Source organism: Bos mutus, chromosome 4, assembly GCF_027580195.1.
Source record: "Bos mutus isolate GX-2022 chromosome 4, NWIPB_WYAK_1.1, whole genome shotgun sequence".
In the NCBI taxonomy this organism is placed as follows: domain Eukaryota; kingdom Metazoa; phylum Chordata; class Mammalia; order Artiodactyla; family Bovidae; genus Bos; species Bos mutus.
Genome location: NC_091620.1, coordinates 27025290 through 27047678, shown reverse-complemented (window position 1 = coordinate 27047678; position 22389 = coordinate 27025290). Strand labels below are relative to the sequence as shown.

Below are 22389 nucleotides of genomic sequence, written 5' to 3'. Positions count from 1 at the left end.
TGGTGATGAGTCATGCAAATTCACATGTCCTGCAAATAGTTTGAAATGTAAATGTATGGCATATTTAGCAATGAGTGGACCAGTTTGGATATGAAGTGCCTATTTGTTAGACAGCTTGCTTATTTGAAGCTAGATCCTTGATTTAATTGATTATCTTAGTTGTCTTTGTGGGATCTAATTGTCTCCTGGGGAGGAAACGTGGTTGTCCAGTAGAGGAAGTGTCACTTTGAGTATGCACCCCATGTTCTGTCCTGCAGGAGAAGGGAGATTCAGCTTAATCCATGAAGCTTCTATGAAACAGACATTATTATTATGAGAGGTGGAGACTGGGGTAACATTTGAAGGTGGCATTATTTCATTGCTCCTTACACTTAATATGCCTCTCATACCTCAACCCAGGTTCATCACTGGACTAATAACCTCCTCTGATATTTTGCTGACTTGAAAGTACAGCAGTACTCAGAGAAGAGCTGGCATAATAGAGTATAATACCACAGTTTTTCTTGTCTTATAAAGCCATAACCAGGATATTGCTGAATAAATGGAGCTATCATATAAGAGGTGGCAATAAGATTACAGTACTGCAGAAATCCTGGGGGCACAATAAAATTGTCTATTTAGTAAGCATAACCATTGGGTGTTATGCCTTTTCCCTTTCCTTTTTAAAATTGTTTTGACCCATATATCCAGCACTATTCTCTCCCCTAGCCAGAATTAAGAAGTGAATTAGGTATTTAATTCTCCTGCTTCCAAGTAGGTTTCTGTCTTCTTTTCTGTCCATTGGTGTTTTCAGGAGATGAGGTTAGGTGAGCCCTCATGTAGGGCTCGAGTGGGAATAAGGTAATGAGGACGTTAGGGCTCAGACACATAGTAGAGAAGATAAATGGCTGTTCTTGGAAGGTTGAATGAGAAGTCAAATCTTCATCACCCATATTTTTACACCCTGGTCCCTAGATATCTTTGCTTTAATTCCTTTTCTTCCCAAACTGAAGAGCGCTCTCGGTATGCAGTGGGTTGTGGCCCCTGAAGCTGCTTAGGCTTTTGCCTGTGTCTAGGGGTAAGCCTACTATTGACACTGAGGGTTGGATGGATGTCTGTGTTGGGGATTCAAGGATTTATTTCTCTGTGAAGCAGTAGTTTTTTCATGGAGTGATTCCCTTTCCCCTTTCTCTTTCATCTCCACTCTTCCCTCCCTTCTTCCTTTCATTCCTTTGTTTCTGCAAATCTTGTTTGTAGGTCTCCTTGGATTTCATTTTAACCATGCATCCTTCTGGATTCTTCCAGCTGGACTAAATCCATATCAGTCTTCATTGTTTTCTTTCCATATCGCCTTCCCTACAAAGGAAGAATGATTAGGATTTATGAAAGTACAAAAATAGAGTGCTTGATCCTAAGAAGTCTTGATTTTCGTGTCTCCAGTCCAGTCTCTAGAAAATGCTCTCATTGGTAGAACAGTTCTGTTTAGAACCTGTATATATTTGGAATTAATTCTCATTAAATATGAACTACTTATTGAGGGTGTTTTGTTTGAAAGGGTCCTTTTTTATATATTAGTGTATAGCCAATAATTGGAGAAGGAAATGGCAACCGACTCCAGTATTCTTGCTTGGGAAATCCCATGGACAGAGGAGCCTGGCAGGCTACAGTCCCTGAGGCACAAAGAGTCAGACAGGACTTAGTGACTAAACAGCCATAGCCAATAATGTTGCCATAGTTTCAGGTGGACAGCAAAGGGACTCAGGCATACATATGTTACATATACATACAATACATGTATCCATTTCCCCCAAACTTCCCTCCCATCCAGGCCTCACTGAGCAGAGTTCCCTGTGCTGTATCGCAGGTCCTTGTTGGTTACCCATTTTAAATATAGCAGTGTGGACATGTGAATCCCAAACTCCCTAACTCTCCCTTTTCCCCATCCTTTTTTTACTTAATTAGCTTCTAAAGCTGCTCAGATCAGTCCATTCTATACCTGCCTGCTCTTGAGTCCAGCTTTCTGAGGTCCTGCTGCTTTGTGGATCATGCCATGTTTCATGTTCATAACCACAGCTGGGCTGGTGGCTTGACAAAAGCAGTCACCTTTGGCTCTGTGTCTGGAGTGAATATATCCTGCCCTAAGACACTCGATACCTAATGCCATGCTTGATAATAACTTTTTTCTCCTTCATTTCACTGTAGTTTCTAAAGCTGCTTCCTTTTTATTTTTGATCTATATTACGAGTTCTGGGAAAGTCCCTAGCCATCGTTCAGACCCTCTGGTGACTATCCCGGTGAGAGGACTTGTTAAACAGAAAAGGGAACCATTAAGAGTAAAAAGATCCAAAAAACCTATTTTAGTTATTTTTAGAATTACATTAGTTCAAGGGTTGAGTAAAAAAAATAGGGAAGACGATGGGGGAGAGGTTTGGGACACATATAAAGGAGGTTGTGCCACCTCAGATGTTTCTAATTACTGATGCTTCTAAAATAGAGTCTCCTTGTCGACATACGCTGCTTGGTCATGTGGGAAGTGCCTCCTGGATATATTTTAAGGGAAAAAAAATCGGAGTGTCATTGTTTCAGATTCTCGGGAACTCAATCTGAAATCGGAGGACAAAAGACAGTTTAGACGCTAGATGGGACAGGCATAGCACGACCCCTTGTAGACACTGTTGTACTGGCTTACGGCAGCTCCTGTTGCCCTGCTGGGCTTTTTCCTAGTTTGAGGCCTGGGGGAGAAACAGCAGTCAGTAAAGGTCCTTATTCATGGCCCACTGTCTGTAGATCCCTCTCACCCAGAATTCCACTCTCACCCTTTACAGTCTTATTTTGCAAGTCTATAAAAGCCAAGTCTGTCTCAAGCCTAAAATTGTCAGGTTCTTGCCTGGTGTGCATATTAGAGGTCTGAGTGTGAACTCATGGAGAAGGTTGGAGGGGAACCTGGCCTTGGGGCCTGTTGGCCATTAATCATCCCCCCCACCCCCACCTTCTTCACCCTCTTAGACTGAGATGCCCATGTTGTCTGTGTATATGAGCCAAGGTGGCACTCATACTCTGAAGAAAAGCACTCTGTCCAGTGCTTGCTTCCTGCCTCATCACCCAGTCTTGTGGTGATCTCTCCCTCCTTCCTGGTCTCTAACCTATTTGCAAAGAAAGACATCAGCTGCCCCCTGCCCTCTGTAGGCCCTGTGGTTCAGCCCCACAGCACTGAGAAGTGAGATGAGCCATCTGATATATTCGAAGTAAATTGGGGAGTCCTGTCAGCCAGGACGCTCCATCTCAGAACTTGTGAGGGAGCATGTCCTTGTGGTGAAGTTCCAGCCAGTGTGGAAGGAAGTCGAGTCAGTTTCCCAGCTTAAGATACTGGAGCTTTTATGGGTCGTGGGTGACAAAGGCCCTGTCTATATGCCTCATGCCTTGTTGGATCATATTCTCACAGTATATAGCCATGGGGTACATTGTACGCTCAGTTTATGAAATTCGACCCATGGGACCTTGAAGTTATTGTAGAAAAATCACGTGGGGGACGCATGCATGTGTGTGCGTGGATGCGCACACATGAGACGGTGCCTCTCCTAGAGCTGACGTGACTGTTATACATGAACTGAGCTGTTGTCTTTCACCCGTTTCCTTTAGCCTTGACTCCATAATAGTGTGAAAGCATTTCTTTATGGGCTTACTGTATTCTGAATGTGTCCACCTGTTCATTTGCCTCAAGGAAATATTCTGCTTTGTAATCTCCATGGACACCTCAGTGACTGATAAAATGTTGATGGTTTTTAAGTGGAAAATGTTAAGCTCAAATAGCTAGATAGAGATCTATGAGCCAGAGCCATTGAGAATTATCTGTTACCCTTACTCAGATGGAGAATGAAGTGCGTTTGTATGTGTGTGTGTAATGGTATTATGCCTTATGTGCACTCTTGAATTTACTTATCCATTTACCCTAGCTTCTCTTTTGACAAGTAGCATATACCCTTTAAATTAGCTCTACCGTGTGCTGTGCTTAGTCATTTAGTCGTGTCTGACTCTTTGCAACCCCATGGACTGTAGCCCGCCAGGCTCCCCTGTCCATGGCTGCTGCTGCTGCTGCTGCTAAGTTGCTTCAGTCATGTCCGACTCTGTGTGACTCCATAGACGGCAGCCCACCAGGCTCCCCCGTCCCTGGGATTCTCCAGGCAACCCACTCCTGTGGGTTGCCATTTCCTTCTCCAATGCATGAAAGTGAAAAGTGAAAGTGAAGTCGTTCAGTCGTGTCCGACTCTTAGCGACCCCATGGACTGCAGCCTACCAGGCTCCTCCGCCCATGGGATTTTCCAGGCAAGAGTACTGAGGTGGGGTGCCATTGCCTTCTCCGTCTGTCCATGGCAGTTAGGACCAAATTGTGGAAGTCAAAGAAGGTGTAAGTGAGACGCTGTATGTGTATGCAGAGAAGATTATTCACATAAGTAAAATATTAAGGATAGTGGAAGGCAGGCTTCTCACAGTCAGAAGGGATGTACAGATAAGGAAAGGAAGAGAACTGCATGCGCCCTGAAATGTTGAATGGGGTTGTAGTACCTTTCTGAACTCATGGTGTGCTAAAAAGCTGATGCCAAGATAGGATGAAATAGACAAGAGGTTAATTGGGGAAAACAGAGAAAATGGGAAGGGAGCTGGTGGAGGCTGTGAATGCTTAACCTCTGTGGAAAAGGGAAGGATGGAAGGTTGAACTGGAAACATCTAATCTGAGGCTATGGGCAGTTGTGAGAGTTCCAGCGAAGGTGAGGGGCCGTGCTCAAAGCCGTAGCTCCCTGTCAGAGCACGCCCAGGTCTCTGAGCAGCGGGCAGGTTGTAGTGTCTCCACTGCACTCAGTCATTGGCTGGAAGCAGCTGGGGGGAAGCATAGCTTTGGCGGAAACAGCAATGGGTTTCAGAGCACAGCAGCTGGGGCTGTCAGTCAGTGATGCTTCCTGCAGTCAGAGATCGGAGAGGCACGTTTTCATGACTGCCACACATGGTTTTCAATGGTTATAGATACAGAAATAAGTGTATGGAGATAAAAATGTAAATGTGGACTATTTGGATAAATGGCTGGTTTCAGAGCTGCAGAAAACAGTGGAAGATGAGCCTGGAACACATTGTGGCCTGAAAGCAAGGAAGAGCTCAAAGGATGACAGGACACAGGAGCCAGCTTGACCCGGCTCCCACTGGCCAAATTGGGAGTAATTTCAGCATCAGAAAAAATAACGATTGTAGTGGATTATATGGCTCTTTAGATTAAATATTTCGTGACCATAAACCTCTACAAATCAATAAATGAATAACTTGGGAGTTTAAAAGCTACATAGTTTTTCAATACCTGTTATAAAGAGGAAGAGAATAACTTCATAGTGAAGAAGCCTGGTAGACACGGCCTGAATCAAATGATCAAAATTACCATTATCAGTAAATTACACATCATTTCAAAGGAGGCCACGGGAACAACGTAGCATCACTTCTGTGACATTCCTGCCAAAGATTCATAACTTGCCGCTGATCACAGGAACATCAGACAATCCAAAATTACTGGCCTGTACTTGTGAGAAGTTTCAGGACTGTGGTAGACTAAGAAAGATTGAACTTCTCCAGACTCAGGAGACAGGATAACAAAATGCAAAACCTGATTCTGCTCTAGATCCGCTTTCCCCTAAATTCTCTATTGGAACAGTTGACAAAATTTGAGTAGGGTTGTAGGTTAGATGGCAATAATGTGTCCACATCGATATCCTGGTTCAAGTCATTGTTTACTATGTGGAAAAATATCCTGATTTGTCAGAAATGCACATTAACGGTTTGGGGGATGATGGTGTAAACGGTCATTTGCTCTCAAATGAATCAGAGATTGGCATGTTCTTTGTTACTGTATGTGCAATTTTCCTGTAAGATTGTTTTAAAATTACTTATCCCCTCCTTCCCCTACTTTTAAGTAATCTAGTTAATTATAGTCAGTTATCTGACCTTCTCTATATATTATTGCTTCCACTCTTGGATTTGGGGTGTAGAGATTGGGGAAGGCAGGCAAAAGTGTGATCAAGTAATTATTGTGAGTGAAATCTATGTTTTAAGAATCCCATTCTCATATATGGGCACAGCATACCTTTTCCAGATTGGCAGAATATAGTACCCCATGGTTTCAAAAGTATCTTATAATGAGAAAGTAAATGCTTTTCACAACCTGCTTGCTGTGGAAATGAGTGGGCAGGGAGGATGTCAGGTACATGGAGATCTTTTGAGAAAGCTCAAGAGACCCATGTTGCTTGTGTTTTTCTTAAGAACATCTGATCCTGCATAGTGGAAACAGTTCACTTCCCATATAACCTAAAATTCTCCTTGAGCTTGGAGAAGCATTTCAAGTCCAGCACTTATTCTGTTTCCAGCTGATACAGAGAGAGATGATTTCCTGTTAGACTTTCAAGACTGTTAGGTCCCTTTTTGTATGCTGATTGTGAATTATCCATTCGAGCCAGACATGTGTAATTGGAGTAGAATTACTGATACACTCAAGAAAGCAGAATTTATAAATTTGTCTAAAGCAGCATAATGTCATGGCACATAATTTAATGTTCTCTTTCCTTACTGGGCAACTAATCAGCACACCAGTGTCGAGTTCTGAGCCATCTTTGGCCAGAGGGAAATCTCCTGACCTTTCATTAGTGGCCCAAAGAAATGAATAAGAGAGTCAAGTACACGGATCTCGGCTAATTCCATTTTATTTGTCTCCCTTTCATTGTCTTTAAATACAAGTCTTGGATAATGGGGAGGAGAATGACAAAAGCTGGGAAGGCATGTTGAAAGCTTTTGTTCTTAATTCTATGCTGGGCAAGCTTGGCTAATAAACGCTTAGGATAAGAAATAATGTTCCAGTGCTGTATTTCTCATACTTGGCTACAGAGCAAGAAAGACACAGCCCTTGCCCTCTTCGACCTCATCAGTTTGAGTTGGAAGATGGATGATGAATTAATTGTAATACAGCCTGATTTCACAGGGCAACACATACCAAGATGAAAATGCACGCAGTGTGATTCTCACACACCTGGCTCATGGGCGGGGCCCCGTAAGTGATATCTGTCATTGTTTCCTATGTTTTTACCTTCCGTGCCTCAGCACTAACATTGCGGCCATTCTTCAGGAAAAGTCTGTGTTTAGGGAGAAGAAGCTAAGAAAACATGGATTGCACTGAAAGCAGGTCGTGGAGTCTGAGGCCCTAACTGGTTTGCAGATATTTGCTGGCGGGATCCAGAGGGTGAGAAGCCCGCAGGAGAGGAAAGGGTTGTGTCCTTGGTTCTGCTGGCCACGCAGGAACTCAGTTCGATACTGTGAATTGATTGGAGCAGCATTAACCAGGATGGATCATTAAACATTTGTACTGTTTTGCTTTGTATTCTCCAGCTTTTCATATAGAAGCTTATTTGTGTGGATTTTTCCCTCGCCTGCTCTGTCATTCCAGCTTTCTGTTCCAGACCCCACATATCGACTGTAAAATGTCAATGCTTTGTTATTCCAAACGCAGTACCAAACACGTCTTTGTTGTTCTGGCATTTCCGATCACTAAGCCCTCACAACCTGTTGCAGCTGGATGTGTCCCAGCCGTCCCTCTGGCCTCTTGGTGGGCAGAGCCTCTCTCCTGCCCTCTTGGGCCTTGGGTGAGACCCTTAGTTAAATTCTCCCCATCTACAGCTGCTAACTTGGGGCTGCTGGCATTCTCCACCCTGCCAAACCCAGCTCGGTGATGATAACAGCGTTTGCCAGCACGCTTATGCGGTGACTCAGGAGACAGGGTGGCCAGCAAAGCAGCCTCTTTGTGGGAGTGGATTTTGAGAAGTGCTAATTCCGTGGCAGTTTGGAGATATTAATATCATGCTGGCAGTAGAGAAACAGGCAGCAGAGGGGCACATAATGAGAAGAGAATCAGCCACAGCCTCTTTTCCTTCTTTATCTCCCTGCCCATATTCCCCCCTCTTTTTTTCTTTTTTCTTTTAAAGTAAATCCCTGGGCCTCGATGAAGAGAACCCTTAAGTGGCTTGAGCTTGCCCATAGACTGGTTTAGCCCAGCTCATGGCATCCCCAAAGGCTGGGAGTCTGAGAGCACCAGAGTGCTGAGAGTTAACTGCCTTCCCAGCAAAACTAAATCATAGCATATGGTACAGTAGCCTATTCCTTACCATCCCTCCTCCCTAAAGGGCAGCTCACCAGATGGTCTGAGTGGGTCCTTTGGTGTACTTATGACAGACACAAAGAAAGACATAACGCCGCTCTCCCCCAGTGATACCATGCCTCTTGTCTTGCAGTTACTTGCTTCAGGTAACTTTTGAAAATCTGTTTTTGCAGTTTCACTTTTGCCCATCGAAGTTCCCTTTCCGGGTTGAGGAGAAACTAGGCTAATACGCTTCATTAGCTGGCCGAGCATCACTTCCAGTGTACTCCTCTGAGTAGATGAAAGTCGCTCACAGTGGCCCCGCTGTCTTATTCTAGTGAAGAGAACGTGCAGCACGTTGAAGTTTGTTTGTTTGTTTTTTAAGCAGGATTCTAATCTGAATATTCTGTGGTCCTAAAAGGACTGTTGGGAGTATTGCTTCAAAACTGGTCATCTGACATTTTCTACTTTTTCACTTTGTTCCCTAGCTCATGCCGTTTTTAATGAAGATGTTTCATCCTGCCCCAACACCACCCCTCTGCCACCCCACAATTCCTTCTTGACCTCACCTCACCCAGGCCCCCTTGGAGTCAGCCGAGAGTCAGTGTCCGGAGTTCTAATGAGAAAAGACACACTCTTGAGTGTTCCATGAAACCAGCGTTTCTAAGTTTGCCAAACTGGAGCACAGTAGTTTCTAGTTGCAGTATAGGCTAGAAAAAAAGGAGATTTGGGGAAATTTAGGTCATGCTTTTATGTGCTTTGTTTTTTATCTGTGTGCCTGGTATTTTAGAGCAGACTTTTCTTGAGGGTAGTGACTTGTTTATACCATTCTGTAAATAGCCCTGCCTAATGTGGGCTTTTTACAGATATTTTCTGCCAGGTTTTATGTACAGATTGATATAGCATCTGACTGTACTAACCAGAAAAAAATGCTGAGCCAGGGGACTTGGTTATTCCCCCTTTTTGTTTGGATTTCTAGCTTAGCAACTCATTGGTCTTGAACTCCTTCCCTCTGCCAGGATGCCTTAAGACCCCCAGGTGCTAACTGTTGTTATTGCTGTTGACTGAGCCCCATATGCACCTCGAGTGCTCACTGACCTATCTTTTCTGTTGCAGAAACATTGCCGAGGCCCTTGTCAGCAAAGGTCTAGCCACGGTGATCAGATACCGGCAGGATGACGATCAGCGATCCTCTCACTATGATGAACTGCTCGCTGCCGAGGCCAGGTGAGATGCCTAATTATTAAAGTGAATGCCTTGGGTCCCCCAGCCCCACTTTATTCTTTCCCACTTCCCTGCCTGCCCCTGAGCAGAATGTGATGGAAAGCAACGTGCTGAGAAAGCCCATATTCTTTTATGATTCTAGCTTTTCCTCATCAAGATAAAAGGGGCCTCACTCACTTCATACTTGCAATCTAACCCAGGTTAAGCACGCTGGGGCCTCTATATTTTTAAATTTGCAAAATTTAGGCATATATTAGACATAATCTTCCCAGAAGATGTTGTAAAATGAACAGATGAGTAAATACTATGTGGAATATTTTTATCTCCACCATCCTTTCCTTCCCAGGAACAAACCATGGAGCCCTGCTTACTACACAGGACGTTTGCCTCGGGTTCATCCCTCCAGGGGCCCCTGCTCCCAGCCCCTCCCACTTACCACCTCTAGACCTTTCATCATGTACAAAGGAAATGAAAACATTTATTAGGGAATGAGTTTGGGTGTCACACTTCTGACAGCTGGCAGGAGAGCGTTTGTGAGAAGCCCCGTGACATTTTCCTTTGTCCTTCATCCCTGTGGCTGGTTGCCCCACGGACATGCATACTGCTCAGCAGTATTTCTTAGTAGGGACCTTTCTCAGGGCTCTTTCTCATGGGGCCTTTCTGTCACTAGACGGGACTGGAAGCAGAGTAATTCCTCTAGCCTTCCCAGGAAACAGCAAGAGCTCAGTGATCATTGCTGGATCCCTGTTCTGATCCAGAGCTCAGCAGACTGCTGCACTCGGTAGATATACCCATTGTTTCAGAGCGGCTTCAGATACTTGTCTCATGCAGACACTTTCCTGTGACCTAGGAGTTTGTCTAGAAGTTTGTTAGTTGCCAGCCTGTGCTCCATGGCTCACGGAGGAATGAGTTTGAGCCCATGTTATCTGTACCTCAGATTTCATCCCTGACATCACTTCTCTTGTTCTTTGGCCCAGAACATTGACCTGATAGGAGACATTTGCCTCTTAACACCGTGTCACATCCTGATGGATAGGGCATCTGTAGGATGTCACACGACGTCAGCTAAGAGAGCAGCCTGTCGCCTTGCTATGGCTTTTTGGATTCTTTTCTTGTGGGATTTTTCCCTGGAGGACCTGCCTAAGACTTCATTCTTAAGCACAAAGTTCAGTGTCTTTGGTTGTTGAATGCCTAGTGTAAAATAATACGACATGGACTTCTCTGGTGGTCTAGTAGCTATGACTCTCTGCTCCAATGCAGGGGGCCCAGGTTCAATCCCTGGTCAGGGGAACTAGATCACACATGCTATAACTAAGACCCAGCGCAACCAAATAAACGCATTAAAATATTAAAAAATAATAATACAATGTGTAGCCCATAATTGATGTTTCTCTTTAATCCTCCCTCACATCTTATGCTTCTCTCCCTGCCTATATTATCATTAAGCCAATGGGTTGAAAGGACTCATAGCAGGAAATGCAGCTCCACGTTTCAAGTACTTTTGATATCTCGCTATTCTAGGAAATGGGCAATGATGAGACTGTTCTTTGTGTGGGGGTGGGTTCTCGGTGGGCACGCTCAGTTGGTCTGATGGTATCCAAAGAAGCGGTCTTGCCTTGCCAGCATAGCGGGAGCCCTTAGCCATTCCATGGGATCTTGAGTCCCATTTTCCGCTCTGCCTTCTCTCCGCCACTAGTGAATGTTTAACTCTGACAGGCAGGTAAGCATGAAAATAATTTGCCTAGCTGCTCCGGAAAGTGAGGCCACAGCAAGCTCTTTAAATTATGCTGTCGGAAGTAGCTGTGTTGTGCTCTAATGTTTAATGAGTATGCAGAGTTGGTGAAATTTTTTAGGTTTTAAGAAGAAAACATTCCGGTTCTCATTTTGAGCTGATGGAATGTAACAAGATGCTTGCCTGTTAAAGCAATGAGCTGCCTAGAGATAATTGTGTTGAGCCACCGATTTCAGACGGATGATGAAAAAACCGGCTTTGGGGCCTCGGCCCTGTGGCAGGTTGACTAAACAGAGAGCAATGAAGCGATTCCCCTGGCCAATGAGGCACCGCCACGAGGCAGTACATACCTCACAACGCGTTAGAAGTGGCCTGTGTGACCTGCGAGTGAGTCCTTCTCAGGAGCAGTGCTGTCCACGAGCCCCAGGAAGGTGGCCCCATGCCATCTTCTAGATGCCAGTCCCAGTGAGAAAGACAGAAACACCTGCCAGATAGGAATGGTGGCCTTATAGCCATTGAAGACTATTTTCAGTGCAGAATGCAAACCACCCCCATCCACCCATCCCACTTTTGGGAAAATGCTAGTCGACCTTACTGCAAGAGCACCTCTCTTCTGAACGCTACTTATATCTTAAGTCGCCCTCATTCGCACTCTGGCCCCAGGAGACATTCCCTGTGTCACCTCAGCACTTCTGTGCTCATGTCACGTTACAACATGTCAGAGCACTTTGTGCTTGCTGCCTCTGCCTCTTACCCTGCCCGTCTCACGAATGTGATCTGAGTTCACATTCTGAGTTCACTTATCTATCTAGTTCCCCTGGATAGAGAAGCTGTATTTTTTTTCCCCAATTGAACTTGGCCTTGTAATTTTAGGTCCCTGTCCATGTGGTTCCTCCACCTCCCAGCTGAGTGTCCTCTGCAGATCTCATTAGCAAGTTGTTTACTCCTTTCCTTGGCCCTGAGTAGAACCCCTAAACAAGAATGGCTTTGCTCTTGACCCCCAGTCTTTCACCGCCTGGACTGTCACTTAACTGTCTTTTGTTTATCATCCTGCCACCACTTTTTAATCTTCAGTGATTGTGTACTGAACCACGCCAATTTAAATTAATTTCCCAAGTTAAATTTCTGGAGGTACTGTATCTAATGCTTTAGCAAAGCCGAATAAATAACATCTGCTTTGTTCAGGGCAAGTCACTCATCTTGGAACTCTTTGAGTGAATAACAAGTGGGTGAAGGCAACATGGCAAGGCCAGCAGTCATCTTGAGTCACCCGAGGATGGTGATTCCGAGAGACTTCTCTGTTCCTGAGCCCCAGATCCCCGTTTTCCTCTCTGGCTGTCACTAGTGGTCTTGGTGCCCAGTTCTCTTCCATTGACTTGGCTTCCCGGAGCACTGCTCAGCTATTAATCCTTTTAGAGAAACGTTGTAAGCTTTGGGGAAAGGGCAGCCTGTTAACTTGGCTGACTCTTTGGGTCAGCACAGCTGCCTGCACAGGAGCTGATGAGCCCTGCCAGCCCTGCTTCCTCTGTGAGGGGCTATGATCTGCCGACCTTTCTCAGATCATCTGATGGAAGCTCAGGGAATGACGCATCAGGCCCACGTCGGTAGAGCCGGTGAGACAGAAGAGGAAGAAGAATGGCAATTTGCAGCTCCCTGTGCTTTCAAGCACATCCACCTGCCCACCAGAAACGAGCTCACAGTACCCTCCGCAGCTCTGTTCTGTGTGTGCCTGACCCTTTGTGGCGCCTTCATTCGAATGGCACTTTGCTTTTGGGAAACCCTCAATACACCTCAAACACAGGGCGCATCTTGAGAAAGCCACATCTTTTTTTGTTTAAAGGACAAATGAACCCCTAATTCCCGGCAGGCGGCCTTCCTTTCTAGTTCAGTTGTCTATCATCGGCTGCCTCTTCCCTCCTTACCTTGTGTCCTGGCAAGATAAGGGTTTTTTGGCACTTCTGTGTGTATTTTGGGGCATCGCTTCTCTCGTGGGCTCCATTGAAAGGCCCTTGGTTGTGTCCCAGCCTTGAGAGCTCCAGTGTGTGTCCTCGACATTTTTAGTAAAAAGAACTTGGGTACAGCTGACCCACACTTTCTGATGACTCTCCTGAACTCGGTACTCTGTTAGGAACATCACGTGGTCTCCTTTGGTAAGTGTGTCGCTCCTTTCTGCATCATTCTAATTTTTCATTCCCATACTGACTTCCCAACGCTTCTCGTTCTTGTCTGACTTCAGTATTTCTTGGCCAGTGGGCTGGCTGCTTTGTCTATCTTGACAAAGTATTCTAAGCTGAAGGCAGGGCTCTGACTCCTACCGGGAGTCACGTACCCTTCCTAGGTATTTCCAAGATACTGGGTCACTCATTATAGGAACGCTTCTTTTTTTAAGGTATTACACAGTCTCTCAAATTCTATGTGTTTGATATAACATCTGTTGTTTGATTTAAACAGTACAGATAGTGAGTTCCCTTAGCGTTCTACAGGCCTTCCTGGTGGACTTTTGTCAAACTTATTGTGGACACTAAAGATAAGCTGGTAATGCGTGGAGTCAAAGCCTGGCTGTGTGTCCTGTTTTCCTTGGACATCCCAACCTGTAGGATATCATCTGTCTGCATTCTCCTAAAGCTACTTTGTATTAAAATGTAATATTTGAAGGTTTCCTGGAAACTTACTCTGTGGTTCATTGCAGGACAACACAGAAGTTGTTCAGAAGTTGGGGCTTTATTCCTTTAAGGCACCTTTTAATTCTAAGATTTTGTGATTTCAAGATAGGCTGTATATATTCAGAAAAGAAATTGATGCCCCAACTTGACAGTGGGAAAGCAATTGTGTTGAACAACCTAGTGTCTGAGCAGATTTAAATGAATTTAGATTCATTCTGGACGTACATAATGAGGTTAGGGTTATCTCGGGAGAAGAGAAAAGGGCAGGCTCTTATCTTTTCCTGTTCTCTTCCTTGCCAGCACACTGCAGATTAAGGAAACTGGGGGCCTGTCCTCCCTCTTGGTGAGGCAAGCATGAGCCTGCCCTGTCTCAGAGCTGTGTGGACTCCTTGTCTTCCCCAGCCCTGCAGGGAGTCCTGTTTCTGATTGCAACTTTGCTTTTCTTTAAAAACAAAAACAACTAGTGTTCCTGCCTTGCCAACTTTGGCATCTCTGGTCTCTCAGCCCTATAAATACCAGTCAGGGGAGGACAGAGGATGAGATGGCATCATCAACTCAATGCCCATTAGTTTGAGCAAACTCCGAGAGATAGTGAAGGACATGGAAGCCTGGTAGGCTGCAGTCCATGGGGTCCCAAAGAGTCAGACACATCTTAGCGACTGGACAGTAACAACATTAAAATCCTATCAACTCTCTCTTGCTTTTACCCTCCCTATTGTGGAGTTCTCTCAGCTTGAACCTCCAGGAAATCTGTGTTGGCATTTCCATCACAGACTTTGATTAGAAGGCTATAAACTTAACTCTTTCCTAGGCCAACACCTGTAGTCATTAGAAACTGTTTCAGGTAAAGATCTCTCTTGGTGATACAGTTACTGAGTCTGCAGTGGGCTTACTGACTTCCAGGTAGCAGTGCTCTTGTGGCAGTGAATTGTAAATGTATTTTTATTTTGCATGTCTGTTGAAGTACTCTCAATACCACTGGGAGAGAAATGTGCTTGAGCTCCCACTCCTGATTCAGCCAGAGCAGCTCCAGTTTTTTCCCCTTGATTTATAGAGGGATTTTCCCACAAAATTTTAATAGGTGGAGGAAAAAAACGCCTTGTGCTTAGACAAACACAAAACGTTTTGATAAGGTATTTCCTGTCTGTGCCTTCAATTTAACTGGCATTTTCAATGCTGGTTATGAATGAAATGTGAAGAATCACTCACCAGTGCTTTTTTTGCTTTCTATTGCTTTAATTGGAAGAGGTCAGCATTGCTGGCTTGACACAGTTTTGACTTGGTATGAAGCAGATTTCATCTTCCTACCAATCCAGTGAGAAAACTGGTGTTGAGGTTGAATCTGTTTTTTGAAAATTTGAAACTAATATATCCTATCACAGTATACAGACTGCATGAGTTAACCAGTTCTCCAAACAAAATAAATTATTCCTCTAGTGGGTACAGTTGTTCAGGCTGGTTTTCTCTCGCACATGATGGCTTGGATCCATTCCTTTTCTTTGCCATTTTCTTTAGTGTATCCTGGGCCCTAGGCACTGGGGATAATGGTAGTGAAGAAAAAAGATACCAGACTGAAGCCTTACAAAGCATGCAGTCTCGGAGGCACACGCGTTGAATAATTGAATAGGACCTCTGGGTGTTGCTATTTTTCCTTTTCTCATTTTCTTACCTGTTTTCTTAGCCCCTCCTCTTTTTCCCTCTGCATCATTAACACTGCCCTCCTTACATCTTTTTTATTCTTTTTCTCATTTCTATTAAATTTTCCCATGAGGACACCTTCCTGAAACTCATCTCTTCCATTCAGCCTCTGTTCTGCTCAGTCGTTTAATGGTACAGCTTTTAATAAACCAAGATTTCACACTTTCAATCTAATGACCTAACCAAGTGAACATTCTCTTTGGATAAAACTAGATCCTACCAAATACTGCTGAAAACCAGAGCTTTGATTTGAAGTTTTTCTGTTCCTTTCCTATAGCACCAGAGTGCAGGTGGGTTTTTGTAGCCCAGAGTCATAGAAAGCTGGAGTTGGGTAAATTGTGTGCTGCCCTCTTCACCTGGCTGTGTTACAGGATGCTGGTACAGATGGACACCAGCTCGAGAAGGAGATTGGTCTTTCTCTTTAGTAACTGCTTCTTTTTCTCCCGTAACCCCAAACGTGCACACACCACCAGATTTGGGGCTTGCCTGTAGGCGGCACAGCCAGAGGTCGCTGATGAGATTCAGCACACATCAGTGTTGGGGTTTCACCGTGGGGGAGTCAGGCACATCAGCTCCTGCACGTGGATGTGGTAACAGGAAAGTGCATTACAAGAGCGGGTGTGGGGAAGTGATTTGACGATACAGCTGAATGTGGGGAAATTTAGCTTTTCCCTTTCTTCAGAAGAGATGATGCACTCAACATCCAAATAGCAGTAATCAATCTGCATTTAAGGCAGCACAAATGGCCACTTCTGGAGAGCTGTATAATATCTCCATTTCCAAATAATTTTCTCTTTCAGGATATTAAGAGGATCTGTTCACTCTTCATCCTATCTCGCCTCCCAACTCCCAGTTCCAACCTATACGACTCAAGCTATGACATTCGTCTCAATGATTAGTGTAGGGGTTTGGGTTAAAGTCAGAACCCGCAAGCTTTAGCTCCTCTGTGTACACAAGGTATGGGCAGTCAAGTCATGAACTCATAGGAAGAAGTCCTCGTTGCCCAGTCTTTTCTGTAATTGTTAATGTGCACTGGTTGTATTCTTGCAGAGGAAGTTGTTCTTGACTAACATCTGTAATTAATTGGGTGTTCACTGCCCCTTCCCACCCAGCTGTGACCATTTATCTGCCCACAGCACCTCATCTGTTCTCCACCATCTCATTGTTCTTTTGGCTAAAAGGCTCTTGCTCCTCTCAGTCCCTAAATATTTGAGGTTTCAAAATAGTTCCAACATATTTCAAAATACATTTGAAGATTATCATACTGTGAATATAATTTTAATCCCAAATAAATAAGTTGTAGCAATAAAGTGATAACATTTGATCCTTGCCATTTTTGAATGTCTCCTAATTTGATTCCCTAAGCCACTGGTTCTCACAGTCTGGTCCTCAGACCGGCAACATCATTTTCACCTGGGGGCTTGTTAGAACTGTGAATTCTCAGGTCTTGCCCACATCTTCCTGCCCTAAACCTATGGAAACAGAAACTGGAATTCAGCCCCAGCCATCTCTTTTCACACATCCTTCAGGAAATTCTAACACACACTAAAATTTGAGAACCACTGCCCTAAACAATTCTTAACTTTTTTTTTTTTTTTTTTTAAGAAAAAAATCAAAATTGTGTCCTTTTTGTGGCACATTAATGATTTAGTAGTTGGAATTGTAACCATTAAGTAAAGGTAAAGAGACTGAGCCGTGGACAGGATCAGCTTTGGATCTCTCTGCACTCCTGCCCTGGTGGTGCTTCCCCGGCAGCCATACTTATTTCTCAGCAAGCCCGTTGACTAGCTCTGTATTCCCTTTAACTCCTCTTTCCCCTTCCTCATGCCTTGCATTTGTGACTCTTTAACCAGATTCCTTCTGAGTAGCTTCTGCCAGCTCTTGGGTAATTTAATGTGAAATCATCTTGAGAGTTGCTGTTCTCACGTGATTTGCCTCCTCTGTGGTATCAGGGGGCAGAGTGGTTGGGGAGCGAGTCTCTATTACAGACGTCAGTCTCCTGCTTTGGCTCTAATCCTTGGAAATCTCTCCGGAGGACTGGAGTTCAAATAATTAATCACTGATACATCAATACCCAGAATTTTATAGCAGCTTGTGAGAGAGAAATCTCCTTCAGAGCTTTCTTTCTTTTGTAGATCTCTTTGCATCTAAGTTTCCTGTAAATTCCCTCACATGAGTGTGATCTTCTACGCTGCCCCCCAACTCCCCTCCTCCAACTCTGGGCCCAGAAGTTGAGTAGGCTTACTTCCCATGCCTCTTGCTTCTGTGTCAAGTTCAGAGAGCCAAATCTGTAGCGGATGGCAGTGAATCTTTTCCAGCAGGTCCCTGTAAATGTACTCACATTGGAAAAACCATTTTCCCAGCAGTAAGTCTGTTGTGTCTTTTGACTGAGTAAAAGGCATTAAATTTTTCTCTGATGTGTTGTTTTTACAGTAACAAATAGCAGGTGCATTGGAGGAGAAAACAAAAACACATGGTCTGGTGGGGATGTGGGTGAGCGAGTAAATAATTGTGAACATCGTGATAAGCATGGAGATCCCAGTGGGCATATGGGATACGTGAGAACAAGCACCTAAATCGAAGGGATTATCCACAGATAGAGTCCACGAGCCAAGGCATGCTCTGTCCGGGTTGCCTGGGGAAAGGAGGTGAAAAACAGGAATGGCGCTTCACTGACCCATGACATAGCCGTCCAGGTTGTATGAATTTATTCTAAGAAATAATTAGTAAGATGCCTGACAGTGTAAGACCTATTCCTTTGGCGTAATTTACAGGGCTGGAAGTATTACACTGGAATAGTACAGTCACAGAGATACCCAGCAATAGACAATGTGCATCCGTTACAGGTTTATGTGCAATGATTAGAAAATGATGTAATAAAACTAACAACACAAGGAAGTGTTCATTTAGTTAACTGTTTGTGAGGGAAAAAAACAATTGCTAAACTTTGCCCACAAGTTTCTTTAAGTGGGCAGGTATGGTAAAGAACCTGCCTGCCAGTGCAGGAGACGCAAGAGACGCAGGTTCGATCCCTGGGTGGGGAAGATCCCCTGGAGAAGAGAATGGCAGCCCAGTCCAGTATTCTTGCTGGAAAATTACATGGACAGGGGAGCCTGGTGGCCTACAGTCCGTGGAGTCACAAAGAGTCGGACACAACTGAGCAACAGCACGCACACACACGTATGTGTATCAACACTTAAAAATTACGTTAATGGTGCTTTTATCTTGAAATTGAATTATGGATTGTTCTTTCTTGTACTTTTTCTGGCCCTGTATTGCCTCTGTAATAAAGACATGAAAAAATTATAAAAACCAGTGTCATTGAGACAGCTTTCAGTTGCCATTGCCTCTAATCTTCCCTTTCTGCAGCTTGTCCCCTCAAGAAGACTCGAGACTGACACGGACCATTTCTGCTGGGCACTACTAATCCTGTGGCCCTAACCTGGGACAGCATCGTCTGCTCATGTTTTCATGAATCTAATATTGCGCTGCCTGGTGGTTCTCTTCCACAGAGCTCAGTTTTCCCCTCTTAACCTGAGCACAGCAGATCACTTGTCACACCCGGCACAACAGAAATACATCTTCATTTCTTTTTATATTAGTTTTAGATGAGGTTGCCCAGAGTTCCTTGTTATTTGCTCTACTGCCTCATAAGTCCTCCCACCTCCCCTTGACCGTAGGACTCAATTTCCTCCTTTCCCAACTATGTACGCTCCATCTTTTCTGTCTTATCAGTGATTCTGATTTCGTTTGCAACGCAGCTGCATCATCTTAGCTCACCCGCCCCCCCATTGTGCACCTGTGCCCGCTCCACATCTCATTTTCTGAGTGTCAGGACCTGGTTGCCTCCTCCAGGTGCCAAGGAACCAGTAAAAAAAGCTGAAGAAAGTGTTGCTTGCTGCTGTGTTTCACTGCTGTTTGTTTCAGTTGAAACTCTGTATTCATCAATGTGAGCTAAAAATACGTTGCAAGATTCTTTAGAAGTTTGGCAAGTTAACTGGCTCTTTGTTCTGTTTTTCCTCCTTTTCTGTTTGAATTCTTTCCCTTTCTCCATAGTTACATACTCTGTACTACCCAGTAGGTGCTTCTGACGGTCCTGCCACTTGGTCCTGTTTTATTGTTCGTGTTAGCTGGGGCTTTGCTCCCATCACTGCCTTTCAGGTGGCCAACCACCTCCTCTATCTCTCGGGGACCTAAGGAGGGGAATGCGAGGCTTCTGATCTTGATGCCCTTGTGCTTCCGCTCAGAGGCCAGGCTTTCAACTCTTCTGCCTTGCCCCACTCCAAGTAGTGAAACCAAGATGCCTGCAACCTGGAGCATGTATCTTACCACAAATCTGCACCTCCAGGAAAGCCAACAAGCTCACTCTTCTGTGCTCTATGCCCACTTTGGCATTATCCAGTCTCCAGTCTGAAATATCTTCACACTCTGTGTTAGTCAGTGGACATTGGTTCAGCTTTACCAGGCGCACGATAATTTATCTAGGTGACCCTGAGTTTAAGATTATGTGAATATAGCTCTGTATTAAATACTGTAGCAAATATTAAGGCTAGAATTCAAGTCCTCAAAGGGCCCATAGTCTACTATAGAACTAAAGTGAATGCATGATGCAGTTCAAAAATACTGCATTGCAGTTTGTAACTGGATGCTCAACTGAGTGTTGCACAGACGTGTACCCATTCACATATATAATTCTACTGCTTCAGAGTAGTTTGTAGATACTTCCACTATTCAAACAGACTCCCACCTAGGGCCCCGATTTAGCAGTTTGTATGTGACAGCTGTTTTATGATTGGGATGAGGTGGTGGCTTTTTTTTCTCTAGTGTGGATCTATGAATGATTTGCATGTAAGGGTCTGGAGAAAATGGACCCCACTGGATTAGAAGGAGTAGGGAACACAAACGGGCCCATGAAAGCCAGGTTACACTTTCCCCTTGATGGCACAGGCTGGGGGTCTCTGTTATGGGTATAAGGAGGGGAACAAAGTGATGAACTGATTTTGTGAAGAAGTCATGGAGCGGTGGTGTGCGCTCTCAAAGGAGCCTGAGTGGATTTAGTTAAAATAGTCCTGATGTTATCTTGGAATAAATTGATGTGGGCCTGGCCCAAGAGGGTTACAGCAGAGCCAAGTGAGCACAATTAGGAAGGAAGAAAGGCTTGGCTGTAGGCAAGGACTCAGAGCAGAGTTAAGGGATAGCTTGGTTTCCTGGTTAACAAGGCAGTGTTGTTAAAGGGGAGTTGCCAGTCAGGGCCTCCTGATCTTGCCGCGTCATTTCCCTCTGCCTCTGTTGTCTGCTTTTCATCACTTTGTTTCCTTTAGATCCCTTTTATGTATAAAAGTGGTTCTTTCTGTGAAGCTGTTGTGAGTTCCTATTCCCCAGAAAAATTCACATATATAATTCTCCTACTATTTCAGGTTGATTCATAGATACTCCCAGCATTCTCCCTGAAGCTCACTTATGTCACCAGGTAGAGAATTCCTGGGACTTCCATGGTGGTCAAGTGGTTAAGACGCCATGCTTCCAGTGTAGAGAGTTCTGGTTCATCCCTTGGTTGGGGAACTTAATAAAATTCCACATGCCGCACTGCATGGCCAAAAGATAAAAATAACTTTTTTAATCCCAAGAAAAGGGACTTCCCTGATGGTCCAGTAGCTGAGACTCCACAGCCCCAGTGCAGGGGGCTTGGGTTCTAGCCCTCAGGGAACTAGATCCAGCAAGCCACAACTAATACCCCATGCAGCCAAATAAATAATTGAATTTGATTTTTAAAAAATTCCTCATGTGGCAACTATTTTATGATTGGGTTAAGGCTGGCTCTAACCATACATTCTTTGAACTTTTTTTGTAAACTTACAAAATTATTCAGAATACCAGTCTACCATTGTTGTATTGAAATTAAAGTCATGGCCTCTTTGCCACAAGATGAACTGATGATTCAGGATATCAGTGGTGCTAAGGCTTGTGCCTTGGAGATGGAGGCTTTTCTGCAAGGGGCCCTAGAACCGAAAAGCAAACTGTTTCTTTGTACAGTGTTAGGTTCTAATCCTTTTATGCTAAGTAGTAGGCTAATCTCCCTTTTAACAACACCCATGTCTGCCTTTGCAGAGTTGATGGTTTTATCTTCTAGTGGGAAAGCAGTAGCATCTCATACAGGAGAATTTCAAACTTGGCAAGAAGAGTTTTGTGCTGATCTGAATGGGGTTCCTGTCCCACGCTATAGCTTCTAGAAGCTTCTAGAAGCAACCTAAAAAGCAGAGTTTTCATCCCTCTCCTTTACTGTTGCCTCTGTGTATGTGTGCAGACGTTACTCACTTTTCCCGGCTGGCGATGATTTCTGTCCATTATGGACACTGCTGGTCATTGCCATCTTTGTGCTGTGGCTGCTTGGAGAAGAAAGCCTCCGACAGGCACAGGCTGCGTTCTGCCCCACTGCTTCCTTTCTCCCGGCTGGCCTGAGCTCCAGCCTGCCTTTGTGAGAAAGCAGCTATTAAGCAGACACAGCAGGCGAAGTTTAGAAGTCAGGAGTTTCATTCCTTGCCTAATGAAAAGGGATGTTGAGCCGCGGTTTCAGCCTGCAGGAAGTGTGGGGAGAGGAGTCGCCATTTGCTCGGTGGAGCAGGCACTGGTGGAAAGCAAACTTACTACCTTCTGTACCCTCCCAGGTCTTAAAAGTCAGAGTGCCCCCAAACCTAGGCCACAGAGGCTGGATTATGTAAGATTCGGGGATTGCCCCACTGAGAAGTCATGACAAGGCAGCAGAAGCAGGATCTCATTTTCATTTTCTGTATATACAGCTGTTAGTAGACAGGCATGTCATATATGCACTTTGCATCCTGGAAGAAAAAGGTACATAGTATATTCCTTTCAGGAACAGCACTGTGGTGAGCCTACCACTCTTGGTGTTTGATCCTTACTTCTTTGAGATAAGAGCA

General features: G+C 44.5%; 1 protein-coding gene across 1 annotated transcript in view; it reads left to right on the top strand.

Annotated features, from left to right (window-relative positions):
- Positions 1 to 22389, top strand: part of SND1 (staphylococcal nuclease and tudor domain containing 1) — a 421566-nt gene that overhangs the window by 216317 nt on the left and 182860 nt on the right. The window contains exon 13 of the mRNA XM_005893665.3: positions 9254 to 9364. Within this exon, the coding sequence (XP_005893727.1) occupies positions 9254 to 9364 (111 nt within the window). The remainder of the gene's footprint in view (positions 1 to 9253; positions 9365 to 22389) is intronic.